This window comes from Zeus faber (assembly GCF_960531495.2).
Source record: "Zeus faber genome assembly, chromosome: 9".
Taxonomy (NCBI): domain Eukaryota; kingdom Metazoa; phylum Chordata; class Actinopteri; order Zeiformes; family Zeidae; genus Zeus; species Zeus faber.
Window position 1 is genome coordinate 24528168 of NC_137197.1, and position 23257 is coordinate 24551424.

The 23257-nt window shown below is 46.4% G+C and overlaps 1 protein-coding gene across 1 annotated transcript in view; it reads left to right on the forward strand.

The window, feature by feature from the left end:
- The window catches only part of ryr1b (ryanodine receptor 1b (skeletal)), a 90774-nt gene that overhangs the window by 29764 nt on the left and 37753 nt on the right, over positions 1-23257 (forward strand). Inside the window, exons 17-58 of the mRNA XM_080006723.1 lie at positions 200-333; positions 901-1142; positions 1332-1524; positions 1986-2202; positions 2549-2653; positions 3072-3175; positions 4425-4508; positions 4597-4756; positions 5140-5287; positions 6445-6650; positions 7498-7672; positions 8088-8296; positions 8545-8891; positions 9517-9652; positions 10147-10307; positions 10841-11003; positions 11484-11570; positions 12245-12471; positions 12699-13143; positions 13925-14485; positions 14666-14866; positions 15366-15477; positions 15920-16063; positions 16531-16804; positions 17044-17161; positions 17264-17396; positions 17608-17702; positions 17820-17955; positions 18057-18240; positions 18508-18619; positions 18758-18878; positions 19015-19184; positions 19642-19862; positions 20562-20652; positions 20754-20894; positions 21054-21217; positions 21584-21662; positions 21773-21862; positions 22120-22260; positions 22670-22747; positions 22843-22918; positions 23046-23169. Coding sequence (XP_079862849.1) covers positions 200-333; positions 901-1142; positions 1332-1524; positions 1986-2202; positions 2549-2653; positions 3072-3175; positions 4425-4508; positions 4597-4756; positions 5140-5287; positions 6445-6650; positions 7498-7672; positions 8088-8296; positions 8545-8891; positions 9517-9652; positions 10147-10307; positions 10841-11003; positions 11484-11570; positions 12245-12471; positions 12699-13143; positions 13925-14485; positions 14666-14866; positions 15366-15477; positions 15920-16063; positions 16531-16804; positions 17044-17161; positions 17264-17396; positions 17608-17702; positions 17820-17955; positions 18057-18240; positions 18508-18619; positions 18758-18878; positions 19015-19184; positions 19642-19862; positions 20562-20652; positions 20754-20894; positions 21054-21217; positions 21584-21662; positions 21773-21862; positions 22120-22260; positions 22670-22747; positions 22843-22918; positions 23046-23169 — 7109 coding nt within the window. The remainder of the gene's footprint in view (positions 1-199; positions 334-900; positions 1143-1331; positions 1525-1985; positions 2203-2548; positions 2654-3071; positions 3176-4424; positions 4509-4596; positions 4757-5139; positions 5288-6444; positions 6651-7497; positions 7673-8087; positions 8297-8544; positions 8892-9516; positions 9653-10146; positions 10308-10840; positions 11004-11483; positions 11571-12244; positions 12472-12698; positions 13144-13924; positions 14486-14665; positions 14867-15365; positions 15478-15919; positions 16064-16530; positions 16805-17043; positions 17162-17263; positions 17397-17607; positions 17703-17819; positions 17956-18056; positions 18241-18507; positions 18620-18757; positions 18879-19014; positions 19185-19641; positions 19863-20561; positions 20653-20753; positions 20895-21053; positions 21218-21583; positions 21663-21772; positions 21863-22119; positions 22261-22669; positions 22748-22842; positions 22919-23045; positions 23170-23257) is intronic.

Sequence of the window (23257 nt, forward strand, 5' to 3'; positions counted from 1 at the left end):
GGGGTTCTGCTGTTGTCTCGATTGTCTATTTGTTGCATTGGTTTTAGCAAACAACAATTTTCAAACAAATGGGTGCAGTTACAGATAACATTTTTTGAGTAGACCTGACATTTTCGACAATTTTATGTAGATTAAGAAATTCTAGATTCGTCCTAGAGTTCACGTAGGTCCCAAAACACGCCCTCCTCTGTCTGGTCAGGTGCTGGACGTCCTGCGCTCTCTCTGTGTGTGCAACGGTGTTGCTGTGAGGTCCAATCAGAACCTCATCACTGAAAACCTGCTCCCGGGCCGTGACCTCCTGTTGCAGACCAACATTGTGAACTACGTGACCAGGTACTTCAAATGCTGCTCTGCTCTGGTGCTATTTGGCTGCAGTATGAAGCCCAGCCAGGAGCCCAATGCTGGTTGGGCATAATCTATAAGATAAGACTTTGTTGATCCCTCGGGGGACATTCAGTGAAGGCCAATGCTGGGCTTTAACTGTAGACCCATTATATTAATAATTGGGAAATTATATTATTATTATTGTTATTAAATTATATTATTCGAGCCTGGAAGCATCTCGTAATATGATTTCAGACACCCCTAAAGCGGAACATACCATTAAGGCGAGCACCCCCCACCCCCCCCGATTGTCATTGTATAATTCGCACTCTGTGTAGACCTCCACTATATCTAAAATATCCAAGGGGGTACAGTAATGAAAAATATAAATATTGGATCACATTAATAATGAATAAATATTGTTTTGAGGTCTTGCTCAATATTCTAATGTTGGTATTGTAATAGTCAGGTTGAATAGAAGGTGAAAGGCTAATAAAAGCTGGAAGACCTATTGCTAAGATCTTATCTGGGCGTTAACAAACCTGGCTGATGTCCTGCTCCGTTCGCCGTCCTCAGTGTGAGGCCCAACATCTTCCTGGGAACGTGTGAGGGATCGACGCAGTACAAGAAGTGGTACTACGAGGTCATGGTGGACCACGTGGAGCCCTTTGTGACGGCCCAGGCCAGCCACCTGCGCGTGGGCTGGGCCCTGACCGTGGGCTTCAGCCCCTACCCCGGAGGAGGAGAGGGCTGGGGTGGCAACGGGGTGGGGGACGACCTTTACTCCTACGGCTTTGACGGGCTGCATCTGTGGTCAGGTCAGCTCACGCCCGTTAACTGTTTTGGGTTTGGACAACCCTCACGCTGCATTTCACCGAAACGGCTGGAACTACTTTAGAATTCACAAAGTTCTCATCGAGAACCGAGTGACGAAAATATGACATCAACAGAATGGTTGAATTTGCATCGATTCGTTTTCCTGACCTGCTGTCCCTGCGTCCCTCCAGGAACCGTCCCCCGCCAGGTGGCTTCACCCAGCCTGCACGTCTTGGCTGCGGACGACGTCGTCAGCTGCTGCCTGGATCTGAGCGTGCCCAGCATCTCCTTCCGCATCAACGGCTACCCGGTCCAGGGCATGTTCGAGAACTTCAACGTGGACGGCCTCTTCTTCCCTGTCATCAGCTTCTCCGCTGGAATCAAGTAGGTTGCCTGCCAAGTAGGTCTGCCGCTGGAAAGATCCCAAAGTTAGCCTGGACACCTGGGCAGAGGTTTATTCGAAGTTTTTTTTTTTTATTTACTGCATTTTTGTTGTTTTATAAACTTCTATACATATCAGAGCCATTTAAAGTTAAAGTGAGCACCTAAATCCTGGCTGCCCATCGTGTTTCATTTTTTAGAAAGCCTGGAGCCAGTTTTCCCCAGGGTTTATTCCAAGATTATAAATGATCAATCTTAATGTGAAAATTCCCGATAGCTCCTAGGAGCTATGTGTGAAGACCCTTCACGACGCTGACAGACGCCATTAGTCGAATGATGGATGGGAGGGAACGCTGGCGAAAGGACGAGACTAGAACTCTCACTGAGTCATTGATATGGCAGCGTGTCAATGGCCTCCCTATCTAACAGATAAAGACCCGGCTTGACCTGTTTGTTTACCTCAGGGCTCGCTTCCTCTTGGGCGGTCGTCACGGAGACTTCAAGTTCATGCCCCCGCCGGGCTATGCCCCCTGCTACGAGGCTCTGCTGCCCAAAGACAGGATGCGCATCGAGCCCATCAAGGAGTACAAGCACGACTTCAACGGCATCCGCAACCTGTTGGGCCCCACCCTGTCCCTCACCCACACCTCCTTCACGCCTTGCCCCGTGGACACCGTCCAGGTAGCGATGCATCTGCAATAGTGTGAATGTATATGTATTCCGACAGTGAAACTTTGACAACAACCAAGTCCTTGTAAGCAGATAGTCAGTGATGCTCAGCGTGTTTGCTTTTGTTTTAGTCTTATTCTTATTTGCTATTATTACTTTTTTTCTATTAGAACCAACTCAATGTTCTTGTCCTTGATGTTTTGTCCAATCAAGGACCCTCGCTAGGAGAGGTCCTATTGTTGGCGCTGTAATGAGACGGTCCAGTGTGAGCACATTTCCTAAAATTGTTCCCTCCTGTACCTGGGAAGCGTCCCAGCACATGAGGAACTACATGCCTGTCTTCCCTCTCGCTGTTCAGATCGTGTTGCCGCCCCACCTGGAGCGCATCCGCGAGAAGCTGGCGGAGAACATCCACGAGCTGTGGGCAGTGACCCGCATCGAGCAGGGCTGGACCTACGGCACGGTGAGTGTCGAGACGGCGGCGCGTTAGGTGTCGGTGGCGCTGGATATAGTTTGTAGAATTTCTAGGTGGCTACGTACTGTATTTCATCATTAAAGTTCATCGGTGAATTGTTCAATTTCTTTTTAATGTGGAGTGGCTAGTCTGCAAAAGGGCATTTTTCTTTCCGCCAAGACTATGCGAAACCACCATTTCCATCTGTATCTCATTTTGGAACGAAACTTTCGAAACAAAAAGTTCCTTGATAATAAGTCACCCAGGGTAGAAAACTAGTGTTGCACTAGTAGCACTTCACCCTGATTCATTTTCATTGGTGCCCGGGGAAAAAGAGAGACGATGACAGGACTGTCTCGTGATTACACTGCCAAGATGTCAAGACGCAGACGCAATCAGTCTCGGTTCCGTTCCATTTTCCCCACAGTTCAGGGACGACAACAAGAAGCTCCATCCCTGTCTGGTAGACTTCCAGAGTCTGCCGGAGCCAGAGAGGAACTACAACCTGCAGATGTCAGGAGAGACGCTCAAGTGAGTGTGTGTGTGTGTGTGTGTGTGTGTGTGTGTGTGTGTGTGTGTGTGTGTGTGTGTGTGTGTGTGTGTGTGTGTGTGTGTGTGTGTGTGTGTTTGTGCGACGGAGGCTTACATTCGTTGTGCGCTTGTTGTTGTCGTTGTTGTCGTCGTTCAGGGATTTGTAAAATGGAAGCCGGGAGTGGAAGCGCACAAACTCTGGATGTGCGTCCAGTGTGACGTTGGAGTTGAGGGGCCGGAGGGAGGTTTTATCCCTGCGGTCTCCGTCTGGTTGGTCCGGATCAGGCCCGGATCGGCCTGGGAAAGATTCCCGGGGGGCCGCTGGTTGTTGTTGCCGGCGACGAGGCAATGATTTAAATGTTATCATCGTATTTACAATCATTTTATCGTCGCTATACTAACGCTGCTGTGACTTCTCACCCGGATCTCTGTGTGCCTCGCATCCTCACACGCACACACCGCTACTGACACGCCCCCGCAGCCCCATTGGATAAAAACCAGCGCTGCCCGCCCACACCCCCAACACTGGATGCCGATAGGGCATGAGAGCGACTCTCCAGATTTTGAAAGACTGAAAACTACAGAAGAGTAGGGCACTCATTTGGAGAAAATTGTATTCAGCAGGTTTTCACATGATAAACATCAAGCTATGACGGACATTCATCCGGAACACCCAAGGGAGAGTGGCTGATCGCTTCCCCGAGATGAGGTGCTGCTTCACGGACAGCGGCAGCGTTGAGAGTCGGTCTAAGTCTAACTAAGTCTAAATGCTTCTGGGATCTTATCTACATGTTGCACAGCCTTTTAATTTCAAAATAAATGCTGTTTTTTTTATTTACATTATTAAAATGACAAAGTTCAGTAGTTTTTTTTGGCATAGGAGAACTCAAACTAGGTCTGTTTAATTATAGCATCTAGTCTGGATCTGGAGTGAAATTGAGCGGGAGGTTTATCCCTGCTGTCTCCATCCAGTTAGTCAGAATTCATCTGCAGAGTTTGCATTATCACATTCATGTGATAAAAAAAAAAAAAAAAAGAAAATTCCGTCAGGGTTGATTGTCTTTGCGTTCATTTTTTTCCATGAGTTCATTTTATTTGTAAACGTATTTTCTGGATGCAGATTTCATCACAGTAATGTAATTACTGATGAGGGACAAGGGAATAACGAAATGATTTGATAAGTAATTCCTCATCAATTATATAATATTCTGCAATCTTCTCGACATCGTTTATCCCCCTTATCCCATAGGACTCTGCTGGCATTGGGTTGCCATGTTGGTATGGGGGATGAGAAGGCAGAGGAGAACCTGAAGAAGATCAAGCTTCCAAAGACGTATGAACAGTGAAGAAAACAGCCGTATTTTTTGTCAGCGCTCCCTTGTCGCTGGTGTTTCTCAGTGTGTTTCTTGTCTCTCCCTCAGCTACGTGATGAGCAGTGGATACAAGCCAGCCCCGCTGGACCTCAGCCACGTCAAACTGACGCCCAACCAGAACCAGCTCGTGGAAAAACTGGCCGAAAATGGGCATAATGTTTGGGCGAGGGACAGGGTACGGCAGGGCTGGACCTACAGCATCGTCCAGGTAACGTTTGCTTGACGTTTGGTAAAGCCTTGACTGCAGGAATTTGAACACGGTCTGATATCTGCATCTTAGTATTCGGCGTTACGCATTTTTCTTTTGCAAACCGTTATTTTCGGTTTCTGTCATGAATGAACCAGTCGTTAATGTAGTCATAATGTACAGAACGCAGAAATCTAAATGCAAAAAACCTCCAGTAAATCCAAGTCCTCCTTATCGTTTTTTGGCGATTACCATCATAACATGACATACAGACAGTTGATAGTAATGCCTTGTTGCTATAGCGACACCAACATGTCTTTATTGGGCTCAGCCCCGCGCGGTAGTGCTCTGGGTCGTGGAGACGAGGTGGTCATGGTGTTTTGGGGGCATTTTTGTCTCCGCAGGACATCATGAACAAGCGAAACCCTCGTCTGGTTCCTTACAACCTCCTGGATGAGAGAACTAAGAAGACCAACCGAGACAGCGTCAACAACGCTGTCCGCACGCTCATCGGCTACGGCTACAACATCGAGCCTCCGGACCAGGAGAGCAGTACGTATTTTTAGGGGTCCGGCACAAAGTTTGTTTTCGTTATGATTTTTTATTATTGTTCTTGTTCTCCGCTAAAGGGGCCTGGTGCTCAGAAGCCGTAAAACCCACGGGCACGAACGTCCCATGACAGGGAAGAACGGGATTCATCGGCCAGATGGTGGCGCTATAACGGCCACTTTTACGTTTTGTCTAATGTCGTGGAAAACGAAATTCTTGCATCCATGGATTCCGTGGGTCACGGCGCGTCTATCACTCTGTGCTGCCCATTTGCGTCATGATAGATTTTCCACCATCTTGAATTTTATCTAAAAAAACATGTTTTATTTTCACAACTTCTGATACAAATTTGGTCCAATGCTCACCAAAATTGGTCCACTGCATGTCTGGACTGCTCGGAATACAATTTATCCAATTGACTTTTGCTACCCCTCATAGTTTGGCCACAATTAATTTTCAAATTTTACAAAAGATGTCTAGGCGGGGCCTATTTTACTGTGGTACTGTGAAAACTCTGGCGTACTTAGGTGGTTGGATTCCTTACACGCCAATTTGTCTTCTTTTGTGTTCAATTTATCACATTATTGCCATTGGTGGAATTGCTGCAATTTACCTGGACCCCGTGCATTGCTGCCTGTAGCTATATTTTTATATTTTTTTAGCTTTTTTACTTTCACTTTTTACTTTTATTTGTATTCATATTGATGTGTGTACACATAGTCTGTAGTCTCCCAGTGGTGGACGAAGTACTCAGACCTTTTATTTCAGTGAAAGTACAAAAACCCTGACTTGAATGTGTACATACATTCTGTACATCCATACCCTGAAATATTTGCTTTCAAATGTACATAATGTATAAAAAGTATTTTCCAAATCTGCTGCCCTGATATAACACAACCTACAGTATATGACATAAAGTGCTTCTCTAGCTGCATTACAAGCTGCAGATTACAATTTATTAAAAAATTTGACAAATACTCATTGGTGTGGTGGCGGTGTCATGTGGAAGCCTACGCCCCTAATAAATCACTGTTGAGAAGTTTGTTCGATCCAGTCCGAAGTCGACTGTGTCAAAGATGTGTCGATGTTTGCTTCGTAATGTTGTGGAGTAAAGGGCGGACGACTCGGAAATCAAAATTCTCTTGTGCTCTTGTGTTCAGCGGGCCATGGCCTGGAGAACACCCGGGGGGACAAGGTGCGACTCTTCAGGGCAGAGAAGTCGTACGCCATCACCCAGGGAAAGTGGTACTTTGAGTTTGAGGCGGTGACCACGGGCGAGATGAGGGTGGGCTGGGCGCGGCCCCACGTGCACGCCGACACCGAGCTGGGAGCCGACGAACTGGCCTACGTTTTCAACGGCAACAAGGTCAGCCTGCACGTTTGCAGATATTTTGCACCTTTTTACTGTTTTTTTAATCTATTGCTCCTAAATATACCTTTTATTGATTTGATCCTTTACAATGCTGCTATACCTTATCGCTTTTTTTAACATTTTTTTTTGTATCAGTAGTATTTTAGCGATTCCCTTGCTTTTTTCACTTTTTTTTCATTATTTGTTGAACTCTTTACTCATCCTCTCATTACTACTGTATAAATCATAAAGTGTAGTAAGTATCCACAGATGTTTTTAGAACAACACTCTTCCAGGAAATAGCTTGGTTTGACCTGGTGCTTTTTCTCCACACATTGAATGTTCCAGAATAATTCCAGAATATTGCAGAATTATCCTGCATATCCTGGTTAACATTGATAAGAGTAATTGTTAACATGGTCATTCATCAGTTCTATTGAATTAGACCAGTTTTTTTTATGGTAACGTCCCCTTTTCAGACTTTTGGCTGGGGACACTATTTTCCCATAATAAACCTCCGTGTAGTTTAACATTTAACAACTTAAACCTTGCTGACAAAAGTGCAAATTGCAGAGTAGCAAAGACTCACAGTGAGGGTCAATATACAGATTTTGTGAAATAAATAAATAAATTAAAAAAAAATATTAATTATATATATATATATACTGTATATATATTTATAAATATATATATAATAATAATAAAAATCTGTGGATCCGCTGCAATTCCTTCAAGGGAGGCGATGACCTCAGCTTGGGAACCCCTGAAAGGACAATTTCAAACCGGATACCAAAATGGAAGCGGTTCTGGATAAGCCAGCCCTGGATTCAGATGATCACACATCTTATTGTTCTCCGTGCAGGCCCAGCGCTGGCACATTGGGAACGAGCCGTTTGGGCGCCAGTGGCTGTCTGGAGACGTGGTCGGCTGCATGATCGACCTGACGGAGATGAACATCATGTTCACCCTCAACGGAGAGATGCTCATCAGCGACTCGGGCTCGGAGATGGCTTTCAAGGACATTGAAATCGGGGAAGGTGAAGAAGACTTTGAGATTTTGAACATCCTGTGTTTACAGTGTATTTAACTATTGAAACTGTAAATATTTGTGTATTTGATCATTACATTACTATTAATATATATATTATTATATATTATTAATATATTATTATTCAGTATTTATGAAATAAAATTATTAGACGACTGTGTGGAATACTAGATTTTGATTGGTCAATAGTGACAATCAGCAAGGTTATTTGTGAATACTAGACACTATCTAATTTAAAAAACGACCATTGTCACGGGCAACCACGCAAAATGTGCAGCCGGATCTTCATAATCGCAAACTCACCCCCTTCAGAGTGATACAATATCTCTGGCTGTACATTATCCCTGATAAAAAACTCTGCTTTCTGACTGTTTTTCCCATCTCCGTACTGTAATCCCCCCCAGGCTTCATCCCAGTCTGCACACTGGGCCTGTCTCAGGTGGGCCGCATCAATCTGGGCCAGAACGTCAGCAGCCTGCGCTACTTTGCCATCTGTGGCCTGCAGGAGGGTTTCGAACCCTTCGCCATCAACATGAAGCGCGACATCACCATGTGGTTCAGCAAAAGCCTGCCCCAGTTTGTGCCTGTGCCCACGGACCACAACCACATAGAGGTACAGCGCGGCGACTGAAGAGGCCGCCGTGGCTGGTTTCTGTCAGGCTGTGTCCACACTTGCTGTCTGTTGTTTGGTTACAAAATAAGAGATGTCAGATAATTTGACTGATATGCATCTATGAATCACATTGCTAGCAGAGACCTGGATGAATGCTTGATCTTAAGTTGATGGAACTCAGCTACTCTATAGTATAGCCTTTGTAGTGTGCTCACGGCCTGACCTGACCTTTGACCGTGTCAAAACAGGTGTCCCGTGTGGACGGCACAGTGGACAGCGCCCCCTGTCTGAAGCTGACCCACAGGACGTTCGGCTCTCAGAACGCCAACACCGACATGCTGTTCCTCCGGCTGAGCATGCCCGTGCAGTTCCACGAGACGTTCAAGGTCCCAGCTGGCACCACCCCGCTGACCCGCGCCCTCACCATCCCGGAGGATGAGGTAGTGGTGACGGAGCCCGACTCCGAGTTCGAGGTGCTGAAGAAGTCCGCCAGCCGCAAGGAGCAAGAGGAGGACAAGAAGGAGCCTTCTGTCCCCAAGGAGGTGTCGGCCGAGAACGAGAAGGACACCGTCTCGGAGAAGGGCAAGAAGAAGGGGTGAGTTTGCAAAAAGGATTCACTGGAACCCTCTGTCATGAGACTGACCACATCGACCAACATGGCAACCCAACGCCAGCAGAGTCCTATGGGATAACAGGGATAAACGATGTCGACAAGATTTCACCACCAACATGTAATAGAAGAAATGAGGGCTTAACGTTTGGAACCCTTAATGACACTAAACAAGAAGCTCCGGTGTGTTTTATTCCCATTAAAATTCATTGCAGCTGATTTAATATATTCATATTCTCACATCTTTAAGCTCCTGTACACTTCAAGGTAACATTTGTGCAGCAAAAAAAACATCCCATAGCAATTCCTACTCTTTGAATGGGAAAGGTTTGACCAAAGACATCGATTGTCATAAAGTGTAAAGTCTTGTTATTTGTGTGCGTAGGGAGGAGAATGGCTTGAGACAAAATGTGGGAAAGTATGAGCAAATTTCTTGTCACATTCCTATTCACTTAATAGTCAAATTAAAATCAAAATTAAAAGGTTATTTATTTGGCGATAACTTGCGCGTTGCGCTTTACCTAAACGTTGGCTTAGAGCTGGTCCTCTCACGCTATAAGAGCTGTGTGTATTGCATTTATCTCATTTTGTGCTCATCCACGGGTCACAGATTCTTCTCCAAGGCGAGGAAGGCGGCCATGACACCCCTGGCGCCGCCCCCTGCCCCGCCCACAGTGCCCCGCCTGGTGGAAGACGTGGTCCCTGACGACAGAGACGACCCTGACATCATCCTGAATACCACCACGGTAAGCTTTACTTCAGATGATCCGTCTTTTATAGTGAAACGTTGACGTTGTCAAATTGTCAATTGTTTATTGGTCAGTATCAGTGAAGCCTTTTTATTGATGGACACATTATGGTCTTTTATATATGTTCTTGGTTTGTATGATACCGGGGGTTCCCAAACTGGGGTTCATATCCCCTTATGGGACCGTCAAGGAATTGGAGGGGATCCACAGCGACATTCTTATTTTTGTATTCATTTTTCTATTTATTTATGTATATATTTTTTCATAAAACATAAATAGTTACCCTTATTAATAAGGATGGAGTTTAAGTCGTGTTGCCTCATTTAATTCTACACAAAATACACAGCATTTATAGGTGATTAGAGTGAAAACCCTTGTTTTCTGAGATGGGGGTAAGCCAGAGCAAGTGGCTATTAAAAAAGTTTGGGAACCCCCGTTCTGGACCAATAGAACGCTCTTATGTCTGTGGTCTTTATTTTTTTTACTTTTAGTACTACTACGCTGTGAGGATCTTTGCTGGGCAAGAGCCTTCGTGTGTGTGGATTGGCTGGGTTACTCCTGACTACCACATGTATGACCAGACCTTTGACCTCTCCAAAGTCCGCAATGTTACCGTCACTGTAGGAGACGACCGCGGCAACATACATGACAGGTCAGACTGAGTGTTATTTGTTATTTATGGTGAGAATTTTTTCTCAATCTATAATTTTTACATCATGCCAAGTTAGGTTATGTACAGTTAAATGCCAAAGGATTATTTGATCAAGAAAAGTCCTTTGTTGGATGTTAATCCCATATCTACTGTATTTAACAGCCATTCAATGTATTTACATTTTGCATGGGCGCCTTTAATATGCTGTTTCCATTGCTGGTGGTGGCGTCCACCTCTCCTGGCAAGAATGCAAAGATCAGGCAAAACAAGGGTGAAAGCCGAATTTCTAATGGATTTCTGGTATTTGTAATATAATCCATACAACGCAGATGATCTTATGGATTGCCACTTGAGGAATATTTTCTTCGGATGAATGGCTCAGGAAGTCAATAGTTAGCCTCTGACGGACTCAGTTACAAAGCAAATTGATGATGAGAATTAAACCTAATAATACCTAACAATGTAAAACCTAATCATGTAATTAGACAGCGTGTACAGAATTTTTGGTCTGCGTGTGCACGTTTCCCCCACAGTATGAAGCACAGTAACTGTTACATGGTTTGGGGCGGAGACCTGGTCAGCAACCAGCAGACCCGCTTCAGCCAGGAGGACATGGTGGTGGGCTGCCTGGTCGACCTAGCAACCGGCCTCATGACCTTCACGGCCAATGGGAAGGAGATCAATACCTTCTACCAGGTAAAGAGGAAAACCAGTGTGACAGTGTTTTCATGCTTTCATGATCTCTTTATGATTTAATTTCCGACTAAAAATGTTTAATCAACTGCAGTAAATGGCTTAACAGCATTTATACACCTCTACCTTCTTCGGAAATGCACGGGAATATTAATAATTTTGGGAGTATACATGAATTAGAAACGCCCCTCCTCCCACACACACACACACACACACACACACGCACGCACGCACGCACGCACGCACACACACACACACACACACACACACACACACACACACACACACACACACACACACACACACACACACACACACACACACACACACACACATACACAGCCAGCCATATAATATAGCCTTACATGCATGAGCCTCATTTGGACTAATTGGTCTCCAAAATAGTGATACTGATATTGATATTGAAGTGTTGATACTGATTGATACTGTTTATTGTAAGAGTAAAATTCTGTTTTGTTTCAGGTGGAGCCCAACACCAAGCTGTTCCCCGCCATCTTTGTTCAGCCGTCCAGTCAGAACATGGTGCAGCTAGAGCTGGGAAAACTCAAGGTGTGAAGCTGCCTTACACAACCCATTAGTTACCAGCGCATCTTCTACATGCACACCGCATGTGGGTAGTGTTATAGCCAAATGGCCTCCTACAGAACCTGTGTCACGCTTTAGAATCTATAAAAGTCATCATGTACACGTCTGTCTCAAGAATTCAACCTCCTTTAAAGGAAGATTTTAATTCCATTCACTTGGGTTGACTCCAAATGATCAAAGGCTTGATTTAAAAAAATATACTGGAATTTTTCTTTAGGTCTCCACAGGTTTTGCTGGTCTTTACCTGACATTGTGTGCATGACAGGTGGTGTGATGGGACTTGGTATAGTAAGTACATAGTATTAAGTTATACAGCAGTATTTAGTGTACATATTATACCTGATCAGACTGTACAAGATGCAGCCTGTCACGTCCTCAAACTTTGCAAAACACTGTGTTACGAGGCTGTACACTGCTTCACCGGCCGCCAGCCACAGCTATTCATGACTCAAGGCCTTTAAATATCCCAAAATACCCACAACAAAAGAAGTTGTTCAAAGAAGTTGAACTTGGTCCGGGACCAGTCACCAAAATCTGCGGGTCGGAGGCCATCTGTGCAGCGCTTCTTTGATTGTTCAGATATTCCGATATCTTTTTCCCTTTTCTCTTTAACCCCCCATCTGCCTCCCCCTCACCAGAACATCATGCCCATCTCGGCGGCCATGTTCCGCAGTGAGCATAAGAACCCGGTGCCCCAGTGTCCTCCCAGGCTGGACGTCCAGATGCTGACCCCCGTCATCTGGAGCCGAATGCCCAACCACTTCCTCAACCCGCAGGTGGGCCGGGTCAGCGAGCGCCTGGGCTGGATGGTGGAGTGTGTGGAACCGCTCATCATGATGGCCCTGCACATCCCTGAGGAGAACAGGTGAGAGGACAATGGATTCTGTCACATTTCTAGCAGCTTTCTGAAAAGAGAACAGATTAATATACATACAGGTATTGTATACCTATAGCAATGTGTTTTTGTGTATTAATGGATGAAACATGTACATGTATTTCTCTCCAGCCGGGCGCGCCAGCTGTGTTCCCTACATGTTATGTTTCACTCTACACATGAATCTGGAATGGATTGCTTTGCTTTTCCCTCTCAAGGTGCATTGACATCCTCGAGCTGTCAGAGCTTCAGGACCTGATGCAGTTCCACTACCACACGCTCATGCTCTACTGCGCTGTGTGCGCGCTGGGAAACAACCGCGTGGCGCACGCGCTCTGCAGCCACGTGGACGAGTCCCAGCTCTTCTATGCCATCGAGAACACCTACCTCCCCGGCCCGCTCCGCAGTGGATACTTTGACCTGCTCATCAGCATCCACCTGGAGTCCGCCAAGCGGGCACGCTTGGGCACCAACAGGGAGTTCATCGTGCCCATGTCGGACGAGACCCTCAGTATCAAGCTCTACCCTGACGAGGAGAAGGCCCACTCTCTGCCCGGAGTCGGCCTCACGACCTGCTTGAGGCCCAAGCTGCACTTCTCATCCATCAACTTCGTGGGCATGGACCCTGACTTATACACCCTGAGTCCCGTGTTCCCTCTACAGGTAACAATATCCAGGGTTCATGTTTCTTTTCGTTTTTTACTTTGTCTATCTGTGTGTGAACTGGATATATCAAAAAGATAGATTTTAGACAGTACTGTTTTGTCAGAAGAAAAGTTAAATATACATTTAATCACATTTTGGAGGGTTCAGGCTTCGATTCCTCGGCCCCCTTTGGCAAAGAGTGTTCGGTGGTCCTTTTAGCAAGACACGTAACCCTCGAACTGCTCCCGACGAGCTGGGTGTCACACCGCATCGCTGACTTTGCCAAATGAGGGTATGAGCGGGCTGAAGAGGGTGAAGTCGTTGAAGTGGCCACTAGAAAAGGCACGGCAAGTTTATTTGAACGGCACGTTTTATACACAAGGGCAATTCGAAAGTGACATAAAATGCATAACAGGCATTATATTAGTGAAAAACAACAAAAATCTGAAAATGAAAAGCTAGCTAACATAAAAAGGTCTCATAAAAACTCAATTTAAAACATGCCTAAAAACACTACGAGACAGGACTTGTCCCAGTGCACCTATCTTTTGAGTCGTTGGGACTCAAAGGACTCATAAATAAGTCAAACCAAACTAGTTACTCAGTAGGACTGTTACCTACACAATTTAACACAGCGGGACTTGAACCCGCTCCCTCTTGCGTCGTTAAGGCAAAAAATAAAATTGAAATCTGAAAACAGATAAAAAAAGAGGTTTTAAAGTCTCAGAGACAGATGATCGAAGTGCAATTCACGGAAGAGTGCCGTACAAATCCATGTACCCATTCTCCACGATCCCAGGAGCTGAAGACCAAGGCCATCAGCATGCTGACGGAGGCGGTGCTGGACGGCAGCCAGGCCATGCGTGACCCGGTGGGCGGCAGCGTGGAGTTCCACTTCGTCCCCATCCTGAAGCTCATTAGCACGCTGCTCATCATGGGCATCTTCAACGACGAGGACACCATGCACATCCTCAAGATGATCGACCCCAACGTCTTCAGCGCCAAGAAGGAGGGGGAGGCAGAGAAGGCCGACGATGGGGGGGCGGCCAAAGAGGGGGGCAAGGAAGCCAAGGAGAAAGAGGAGAAGGAGGAGCTGGAGGACGAAGGGGTGGGCGAGGAGGACGAGGAGGGGGCGAAGGACAAAGAGGGACGAGGCGACAGGGAGGAGGGGGAGGCGGAGGAGGACAGAGATGGAGAGCAGAAGAAGGAAGGGGAGGCCAGTGGAGGAAAAGTGGATGGAGAGAACAAAGAGGAGGAGAAGGAGAAGGCGGAAGCGGGCGCAGAGGAGGCGAAAGAGGAAGAGGAGGGTCTGGAAGAGGGCTTGCTGCAGATGAAGCTGCCGGAATCTGTCAAGCTGCAGGTCTCACATTAGCACCACACCGGCTGCTGCTGTTTTACACTATGCATATACGTATACTCTGCATACACATATCATTGATGATTGAAGAATCATTTTGTAATAAAATGAATAAAAAACAACCTGCTGTTTTATCTATAAAGCTGTACAGTCACAATTCATCTTTTTTTTCTCACCCTCCAGATGTGCACGCTGCTCCAATATTTCTGCGACTGCGAGCTCAGGCACCGGGTGGAGGGCATCCTGGCCTTCTCGGATGAGTTCATCAACGAGATCCAGAGCAACCAGCGCGTGCGCTACAACGAGCTGATGAGAGCCTTCACCATGAGCGCTGCCGAAACCGCACGCAAGACCCGCGAGTTCCGCTCGCCGCCCCACGACCAGGTACGGCAAGCTGCCCTGTGGCCCCAAGCTACCCCTTATATGTACAGTATGTTCTGGGGAGTTTTAACTTGGGTTTTAATTCTGAATTTCCACTATGGGCAAGTGATGTGAACTTTATGAAGTTACAGAACATACAGTTCAAAGGAATTTAAAGCGTATGTCAAGCTGAGTATATGCCTCAGATCCAGGGCAGGTCTGTCCTCTGCCCATGCACTGAGATCGGAGTCTGGCTCTTCTTTAGTCCAGACGATCATTACATGCCTGTAGGTCTGGACTGGAGTCATTCAGAACAGATATAGCCATGGTCTGGCCCTTTTTCAAATTGTTTTCGGGATCTGTGCCGGTTTTCGGCCAATTTGCAAATTGAAGCCGTGCCAGATCTGTTTTATGGATCGGGAGCAGTTGTCTCAGTAGCTCCGGCCCAGATCAGATCGGAGATCTGGGCCAATAAAAAATAAAGTAAAAATGTTTTTTTTGTTTCTCCTTTATCAACTTCAAGGTTATTTTGCTGACCAACTTTAAGCATTGTCCAGAGGAGGAGGACTGCCCAGTACCCGAGGAGGTCAGAGACACCTTAGCAGAGTTCCACAATGACCTTCTGCTTCACTGCGGTAAAGACTTCTTTAAATGCCCTCCTTTTTGGCTTTTAAGTCATGTTCCTCATATTATTCATGAATTATATCTCAATAATTTTAAAAAAAAGTGTGTCAGTACAAAAAGTATGCAAACACATAATTACAATTACTCTGACATTTAATAAACCTGTACCTGCAGAGTAAAATTAATGAAAATGTATTGTAATCATGTAAACAATTATTTATTTATGAAATGAGCACAATGACCCGCAAAATAGATATTAGAGAGTTGTTGCTCCTAAACACATATTTGATATTTGTTAAGGTCTGAAATTGCTACTGATGCTCAATTCTGCTATTCCTCCTAGCTACCTTGTTTCATTTAATAATGATGATGTTGTAAACATGCTTTTTTCCTGTGATGCAAATCCAGTTACTGTGCTTGTGAACTTACTCTTCGATTCTGTCTTGCGTGTAGGTATCCACATTGAGGAGGAGGCAGAGGAAGAGGAGGTGGACACCTCGCTCAGAGGAAGACTCCTCAGCCTGGTGGAGAAGGTCAAAACCTTCCGTAAGAAGAAGGAAGATGAGGACCCAGAGGCTGAAGAGGAGGTCAAACCCAGTAAGAGTGAACGATAAGCGATACACCTCTTTGCCAGCAACCTGGCCTATGTGGCTGAAGATGAAAGTATTTTTTCTGTAGGCGTTGCTAAAACCCGGGTGGCAGGGTGGAGCAGTGGGTACTGCTGTTGCTTTATAATGTGCAAATGCCCACATTTGCATGAGCTTCACCTGTGTTCCAGTTTCCTTTTCCTTCAACCGCCAGAGAAATGCAGGTTAGACTTACAGTATTGGACCCTAAATTGCCCGTAGGTGTGAAGGCTGTGTTTGATTTTTTGATGGACGGGTGCCACCACCTGTAGTAACCTAGGATAGGCTCCCCATCGCCCTGCACAGGAATGAGAAAATGACGGATGGCTGATTGCCACGCCCATCACATTGCAATGCTCATTGGCTTTTTAGGACTGAATTCTCATGCAGTACACTATGGTGGACGTGTCTAACCAGTGCATCCCCTTCACCGTGAAGGCACCCTCCAGGAGCTGATATCGCACACAATGATCCACTGGGCCCAGGAGTCATTCATCCAGAACCCAGAGCTAGTGCGCCTGATGTTCAGCCTGCTACACAGACAGTATGATGGACTTGGGGAGCTGATCCGGGTCTTGCCCAAAGCCTACGCTATCAACCGCGTGTCAGTCCAGGACACCATGGACCTGCTGGAGTGCCTGGGCCAGATCCGTTCGCTTCTCATTGTCCAGATGGGCCCAGAGGAAGAGCGGCTTATGATCCAGAGCATCGGGTCAGTGTTCGGAGGTGGTCATGGGCGTCATTTAGATCCGTTCTGAATGTGTTGTCAATATTTTGGAATTGTGGTGAGATTTAGCAGTGACAAAATGTCAAAATGGAGAACATGAGAGGAAGAAAAACTATATGTTTTTGACCAATTTTGCATCTAATGCAAACGGTGAATAAAATCAATTCTCATTCTAGTTCCACATTGAGTTTGTATATTGATTGCTGTTGTGTTTGTCTTCACAGCAATATCATGAACAACAAGGTGTTCTATCAGCACCCAAATCTAATGAGAGCCCTGGGGATGCATGAGACCGTCATGGAGGTGATGGTCAACGTGTTGGGTGGAGGAGGAGACTCTAAGGTATCTGAGTTCACCTGTCTCATCTATCCAATTCAAACACAAAGGAAGTACACCTCCAGGAGGTGTGTGAAGGTGTTAAACAATGATATTCCCCCTGTCTAGGAAATACGATTCCCCCAAATGGTAACCAACTGCTGTCGGTTCCTGTGCTACTTCTGCCGAATTAGTCGTCAGAATCAACGCTCCATGTTCGACCATCTCAGCTACCTGTTGCAGAACAGTGGCATCGGCCTTGGTCAGTGTCTTGTCACGCTTACTAACTAACAGACAGACTGGTTTACACACTGTCGCGGTAATTAAACGATGGAAAGAAATAAAAATTTGTTTTCAATATGCTTGAGCCAAATCGCATGAAGACACAACCACAGAAAAGCTCACAGAAACTTATCAACAAAATACCATGTGGGGGTTTGCGAAACTCAACATTGTCCCTTTCTTTTTTGCAGGCATGCGCGGTTCCACCCCTCTAGACGTGGCTGCCGCCTCCTGCATCGACAACAACGAGCTGGCCTTGGCACTGCAAGAGCAAGACCTGGAGATGGTGAGAAACATTGGAAAAATACAAAAAAGTATAAGAAATGGAATCTGAACTTGAGCTGTGAGGAAGAACGTTTTAACCCACCATTGCTGACCTTTCGTCATTGTTTATGTACCGTAGGTGGTGACGTACCTTGCGGGCTGTGGGCTGCAGATGTGTCCCATGCTTCTGTCTAAGGGATACCCCGACATCAGCTGGAACCCCTGTGGAGGAGAGCGATACCTGGACTTCCTCCGCTTCGCTGTCTTTGTCAACGGTCAGCCCTCCTGGAACAACGAATTAAATTGATACCTGGCTCTGCGTTCCGCTGTACGAGCGGTGGTTGCCATTGGTGATGCGTGTTGTTTCCCTTCACAGGCGAGAGCGTGGAGGAGAACGCCAACGTGGTGGTGCGACTGCTGATTCGTCGTCCGGAGTGCTTCGGCCCGGCCCTGAGGGGTGAGGGGGGCAACGGCCTGCTGGCTGCCATCGAGGAGGCCATCAAGATCTCTGAGGACCCCGCTCGGGACGGGCCCACCGTGAAGAAAGACAGACGCTTTATGTGAGTGAACCTTCGCTACCGGCCTGAAAACTCCATAAGACCCCGGTCACACCAGGATCTGTGTGAAGTCCCTTTACGTGTTGTTGTTAATCATGTGGTATCGGTGCGAGATAATCATCAACTGTAGTAAAACAAACACCATATAAAATGGCACTATATGCAAAACTTATGACAAACTGTGTGTCTCAGCTGTCACAGTGCCACAACTGTGCCACTGTGACAGCCAGGCTATTTTTTTCATGATACACGACTGATGTTGGCCGACAGGTTTGGCGGCGAGGAGCAACATGAGGAGAGCCGCGTGCACCTGGGAAACGCCATCATGTCATTCTACTCCGCCCTCATCGATCTGTTGGGCCGCTGCGCCCCAGAGATGCATGTGAGTAAACCAGCTTTCCACAGCATTGATTTCTCTTGAGCCCCTGGAGCCGTAGGAGATTGTTAAACATTGCACAGTTCCGGGGGGAGGACAAGGCAGCCTCTCAGTCTCCCGTGCCTTGAATTTGCATGTCTGCAGCTGATCCAAGCTGGCAAGGGTGAAGCGCTGAGGATCAGAGCCATCCTGAGGTCTCTAGTACCCATTGAGGACCTTGTGGGAGTCATCAGCCTCTCCGTGCAGATTCCAGCCTACGGCAAAGGTTTGGTCAAATGGGGAAACAGATATTTTACATAATTATTTTTAATTATTTAAGGGAAAACAAATTTCTGGCATTGTCCGAGCCAAGGCCATCTCAAACCATGTCATTTTATTTTTACATGTTTTGACAACTCCAGATGGACACATAATTGAGCCCAAGATGTCGGCCAGCTTTGTGCCGGACCACAAGGCCTCCATGGTTCTGTTCCTCGACAGAGTCTACGGGATCGAGAACCAGGACTTCCTGCTCCATGTGCTGGAGGTCGGCTTCCTGCCTGACATGAGGGCTGCAGCCTCGCTGGACACTGTGAGTAGCCAAAGACACAGTGGCAAAAACAACTATATATTAATCTCTGTGAATGCTGCTCAACACAGACTAGACCTATGATGATAGTAAAAGAAAACCAGAATGGTAGGAATAAGATAAAAACATTTAGCGATGGTACCCATCATTATCATTACACTAGACCCTAAATGTAGTTTTTATGCAAACCTATTAAAGTTATTTTTTTTATGAAAACCTGGGAAAAATCTCTTTGTATCATGATGCATACTGGTCCGGGAGAAATCCAGTTGAATTGTCAGCACCCTAAGAAAGAAAGCGACTCTGTGTCTGTGTACCTACTGTAATTACACTTATTGTTATCCTACGACCAGCTTAACCCGCGTCCATCCCCAATCTATTTATTTCAATTTGAAAAGTATCAGTGAAGGTAAAAAAAGTACGTTTGAATTAAGCTTCCACCTTCGCGCCCTGCTTCCAGGTGGCCTTCAGCACCACAGAGATGGCCTTGGCGCTGAACCGCTACCTGTGCTCAGCGGTGTTGCCTCTCCTCACCAAGTGTGCCCCGTTGTTTGCCGGAACGGACCACCGCGCCATCATGATCGACTCCATGCTTCACACCATCTATCGCCTGTCCCGCGGCCGAGCCCTGACCAAGGCTCAGAGGGACGTCATTGAGGAGTGCCTGATGTCCCTCTGCAAGTCAGTCACAGCTCTGTCCGCCGCTCACTCAAAAGCTAAGGCAACGCGTCGTTTTAGGATTACGCTTCTCCGTCTGCACGTAAGCGAACATGCGCGGGGGTCTTTCGGGGACGTTGGCGCGGCTGTTTTCTTTTATCCCTTTAAGGATTTTGTGTATCACGTTAACGTGTCCACTGAGGGACAGTGTCACATTTAGTGAACTCCAATGGTAGAGTAAAACATAGAAGAAATATATACATTTTTTTGTTGTTTGGAAACGTCAGCGACACGGATATGCAAATAGAAATGTGTTTTTGAACCTCATCCGCAGACACTCTTCGCTCCTTTCTTCTTTCCGTTTCGAACCCGCCTCCCGACAGGAGTTTGGACAATTCAACCAATCAGCTTGTTGGTTGAGGTGTGCGCGTCGGCTCCTCTGCGAGCCTCTCGGACCTACGCTGACCCATAAAACCCTTAATACCCCATAATTCCCTATTAATTTGTGACCTGTATGAATACAGTGCCGTCCTTTTTAAATAACTTTAGATGCAGTTAATATATTAACTGCATACGCTATTTCAAAGAATAGAAAGCAATGACAAACTCAGGATTTTTAGGCAATCAGTCCAATTAGCACATAATAACCATTTCATTAACACTAACCGGTGAGGCCTTATCCCTACAATAAACTAAACTTGACTCTAATCCACACATTCCCAGGAACCTTCGACCCTCTATGCTTCAGCATTTGCTCAGGAGGCTGGTATTTGATGTTCCAATCCTCAATGAGTATGCCAAGATGCCTCTGAAGGTATTTCACCGTATTCGACTGCTTCCTATGCAAATATCCCCACAAGGTAAGCATTTTGTCAGAGAGATTAATGGACCTTCTTTTTCTCCCGACTGGTTCAGCTTTTGACCAATCACTATGAGCGCTGCTGGAAGTACTACTGCCTCCCGAACGGCTGGGCTAACTTTGGGGTGACCTCCGAGGAGGAGCTGCACCTCTCCCGGAAACTCTTCTGGGGCATCGTTGAGTCTCTTGCCCACAAGGTGAAGCGCTTCTCCTCTGTCTCTCACTCTCTCTCTGTCTCTTTCTCTCTCTCTCTCTCGCCCTCTCTCTGTCTCTCTCTCTCGTGTCCCGTGGAAAGTGTGTGTGCCGGCATCTGGAGAATCTGACCTCACAACCCCCCCCCCACCCCCGAAATCTAGAAATTTGACGCAGAGCTTTTCAAGATCGCCATGCCCTGCATCTGCGCCATCGCAGGAGCGATCCCCCCCGACTACGTGGACGCCAGCTACTCGTCCCACGCCGAGAAGAAGGCTTCTGTGGACGCCGAGGGCAACTTCGATCCCAAACCAGTGGAGACCACCAAGTGAGGACTGAGCAGCGAATGGGGGTTATAAGAATCTGAACTGATTCTCACTAAAGGAAAGTGTTAAAAAAAAAAAAGTTGGTTACACTTTACTAAAGTACCTTACCGGTACTTTCATAGATGGGAAATTACTGAGAATACTGTGAACAATAGAGGGCCAGCTTGACGTGGCGACATTGCAATGTTTGCTATTTCATGTGAACGGAAAATAGAACTAAAATATTATTATTATATTTAAAGTAGATAGTGGAACTACTGACACCGATGTACGTACCCCTTAAGTTTCTATGCTGCGATCCATTTCTGTCAGCAGTTTGCAGTGTTTATACTTGGCAGGATATTACATTGCTCTTTATTGATTCCCAGCACCATCATCCCGGAGAGACTGGACAGCCTCATCAATAAGTACGCCGAGCACACTCATGACAAGTGGGCATTCGAGAAGGTCCGTTGCGAGGGGCAGGCTGTCGTTTGATGAACATTTATTCCTCCTTGTTGACGATCTTGTATCCTCAGCGCTGCTCAGCGATTCTCATCAAACCGTCTGTGTTTCAGATTCAGAACAACTGGACTTACGGGGAAGTCTTGGACGACAACGGCAAAACCCATCCTATGCTTCGGCCGTACAAGACCTTCTCTGAAAAGGTAATTTCACCATCGATCTGTTTGTTTGTCTGAAGTTTGGAATTCACTTTTAAGGCACCCGCCCAAACAAACCAACGCAGACAAACATGCACACACACACGTGGTACAAGCAACACTGTGTGGTCATGTTGATGGTTCAGCAGTTTCAATTTAGTTTCCCGTGCACTTGGATGGGCTCGATGGCTTGGCGAGGCTGTGTCCGCTTTGTGTTTCCTCTTTCAAAATTACCCCCGTCGTGTTTTCTCTTCGCCTCGCAGGACAAGGAGATCTATCGCTGGCCCATCAAGGAGTCCGTCAAAGCCATGCTGGCCTGGGAGTGGACCCTGGAGAAGGCCAGGGATGGAGAGGTAGAGGTCGAGAAGAAAGTCGCCACGCGCAAGATCTCCCAAACTGCTCAGGTACAGTTTCCACCTTTTAGACTACCTTCCAATTTTATTCCTTTTTTATATATTTTGTTCTTGATAAAAAAATTATAATAATAATTGTACACACTGCAGTGCTTGATATTTAGCATTTTTGTGTTATTATGTATACGACTCTCCTTAATATTTCACTAATGTTTTTACTATTTTATTAGTTAATTCTTATTCTTCTACTTACATTGTTGAGATGAAACGAGGAGGAGGCACAACTTGCTGTATGCAGCAGGGTTGGATGTCATTTAAAAATCTTCATTACATTTACATGTTAAAATGATTCAACCCCTGTGTTCACTTGTCCACAGATGAGACCCAGGTGAAGGTGAGCTGCGTGATTGAGCAACGCATCCTAACTCTTTATATAATGGGAATGTCTGTCTGTCTGCAGGCCACCTATGACCCAAGCCACGGCTACAATCCTCAGCCGGTGGATATCACGGCGATGTCCCTCTCCAGAGAGCTCCAGGTGGGCAGAATCTTTCTCCCAAATAAGCTCAAGAGCTGGGCAGCCATCTCCCTGGTGCCGGACAGTCAATGTGACGTGTTTTTGTGTCCCCTCAGTCTATGGCAGAGCAGCTGGCTGAGAATTACCATAACACCTGGGGTCGCAAGAAGAAGATGGAGCTACAGGCGAAGGGTGAGAGTTTTTTTCTTTCCCATCGTTTGTCAGACATTTTTGTCTCTCTCGCTTGGGAGTTATTGTATAGTTATTACTGTCGTTCTCAGCTGTAAATTGGGAAAATAAACCGTGTGCTCTCCTCCAGGTGGAGGCACTCACCCCCTGCTGGTGCCCTACGACACCCTGACGGCCAAGGAGAAGGCCAGGGACAGGGAGAAGGCCCAGGACCTGCTCAAATTCCTCCAGCTCAACGGATATGCCGTGACAAGGTACATTCAGGTCCCCCGCAGCCAGAAACCAGGTTTGCCTTCTCAGCCACAAGTTCGGACTGAAGCTTTGGAAGACACTTAAACGTTT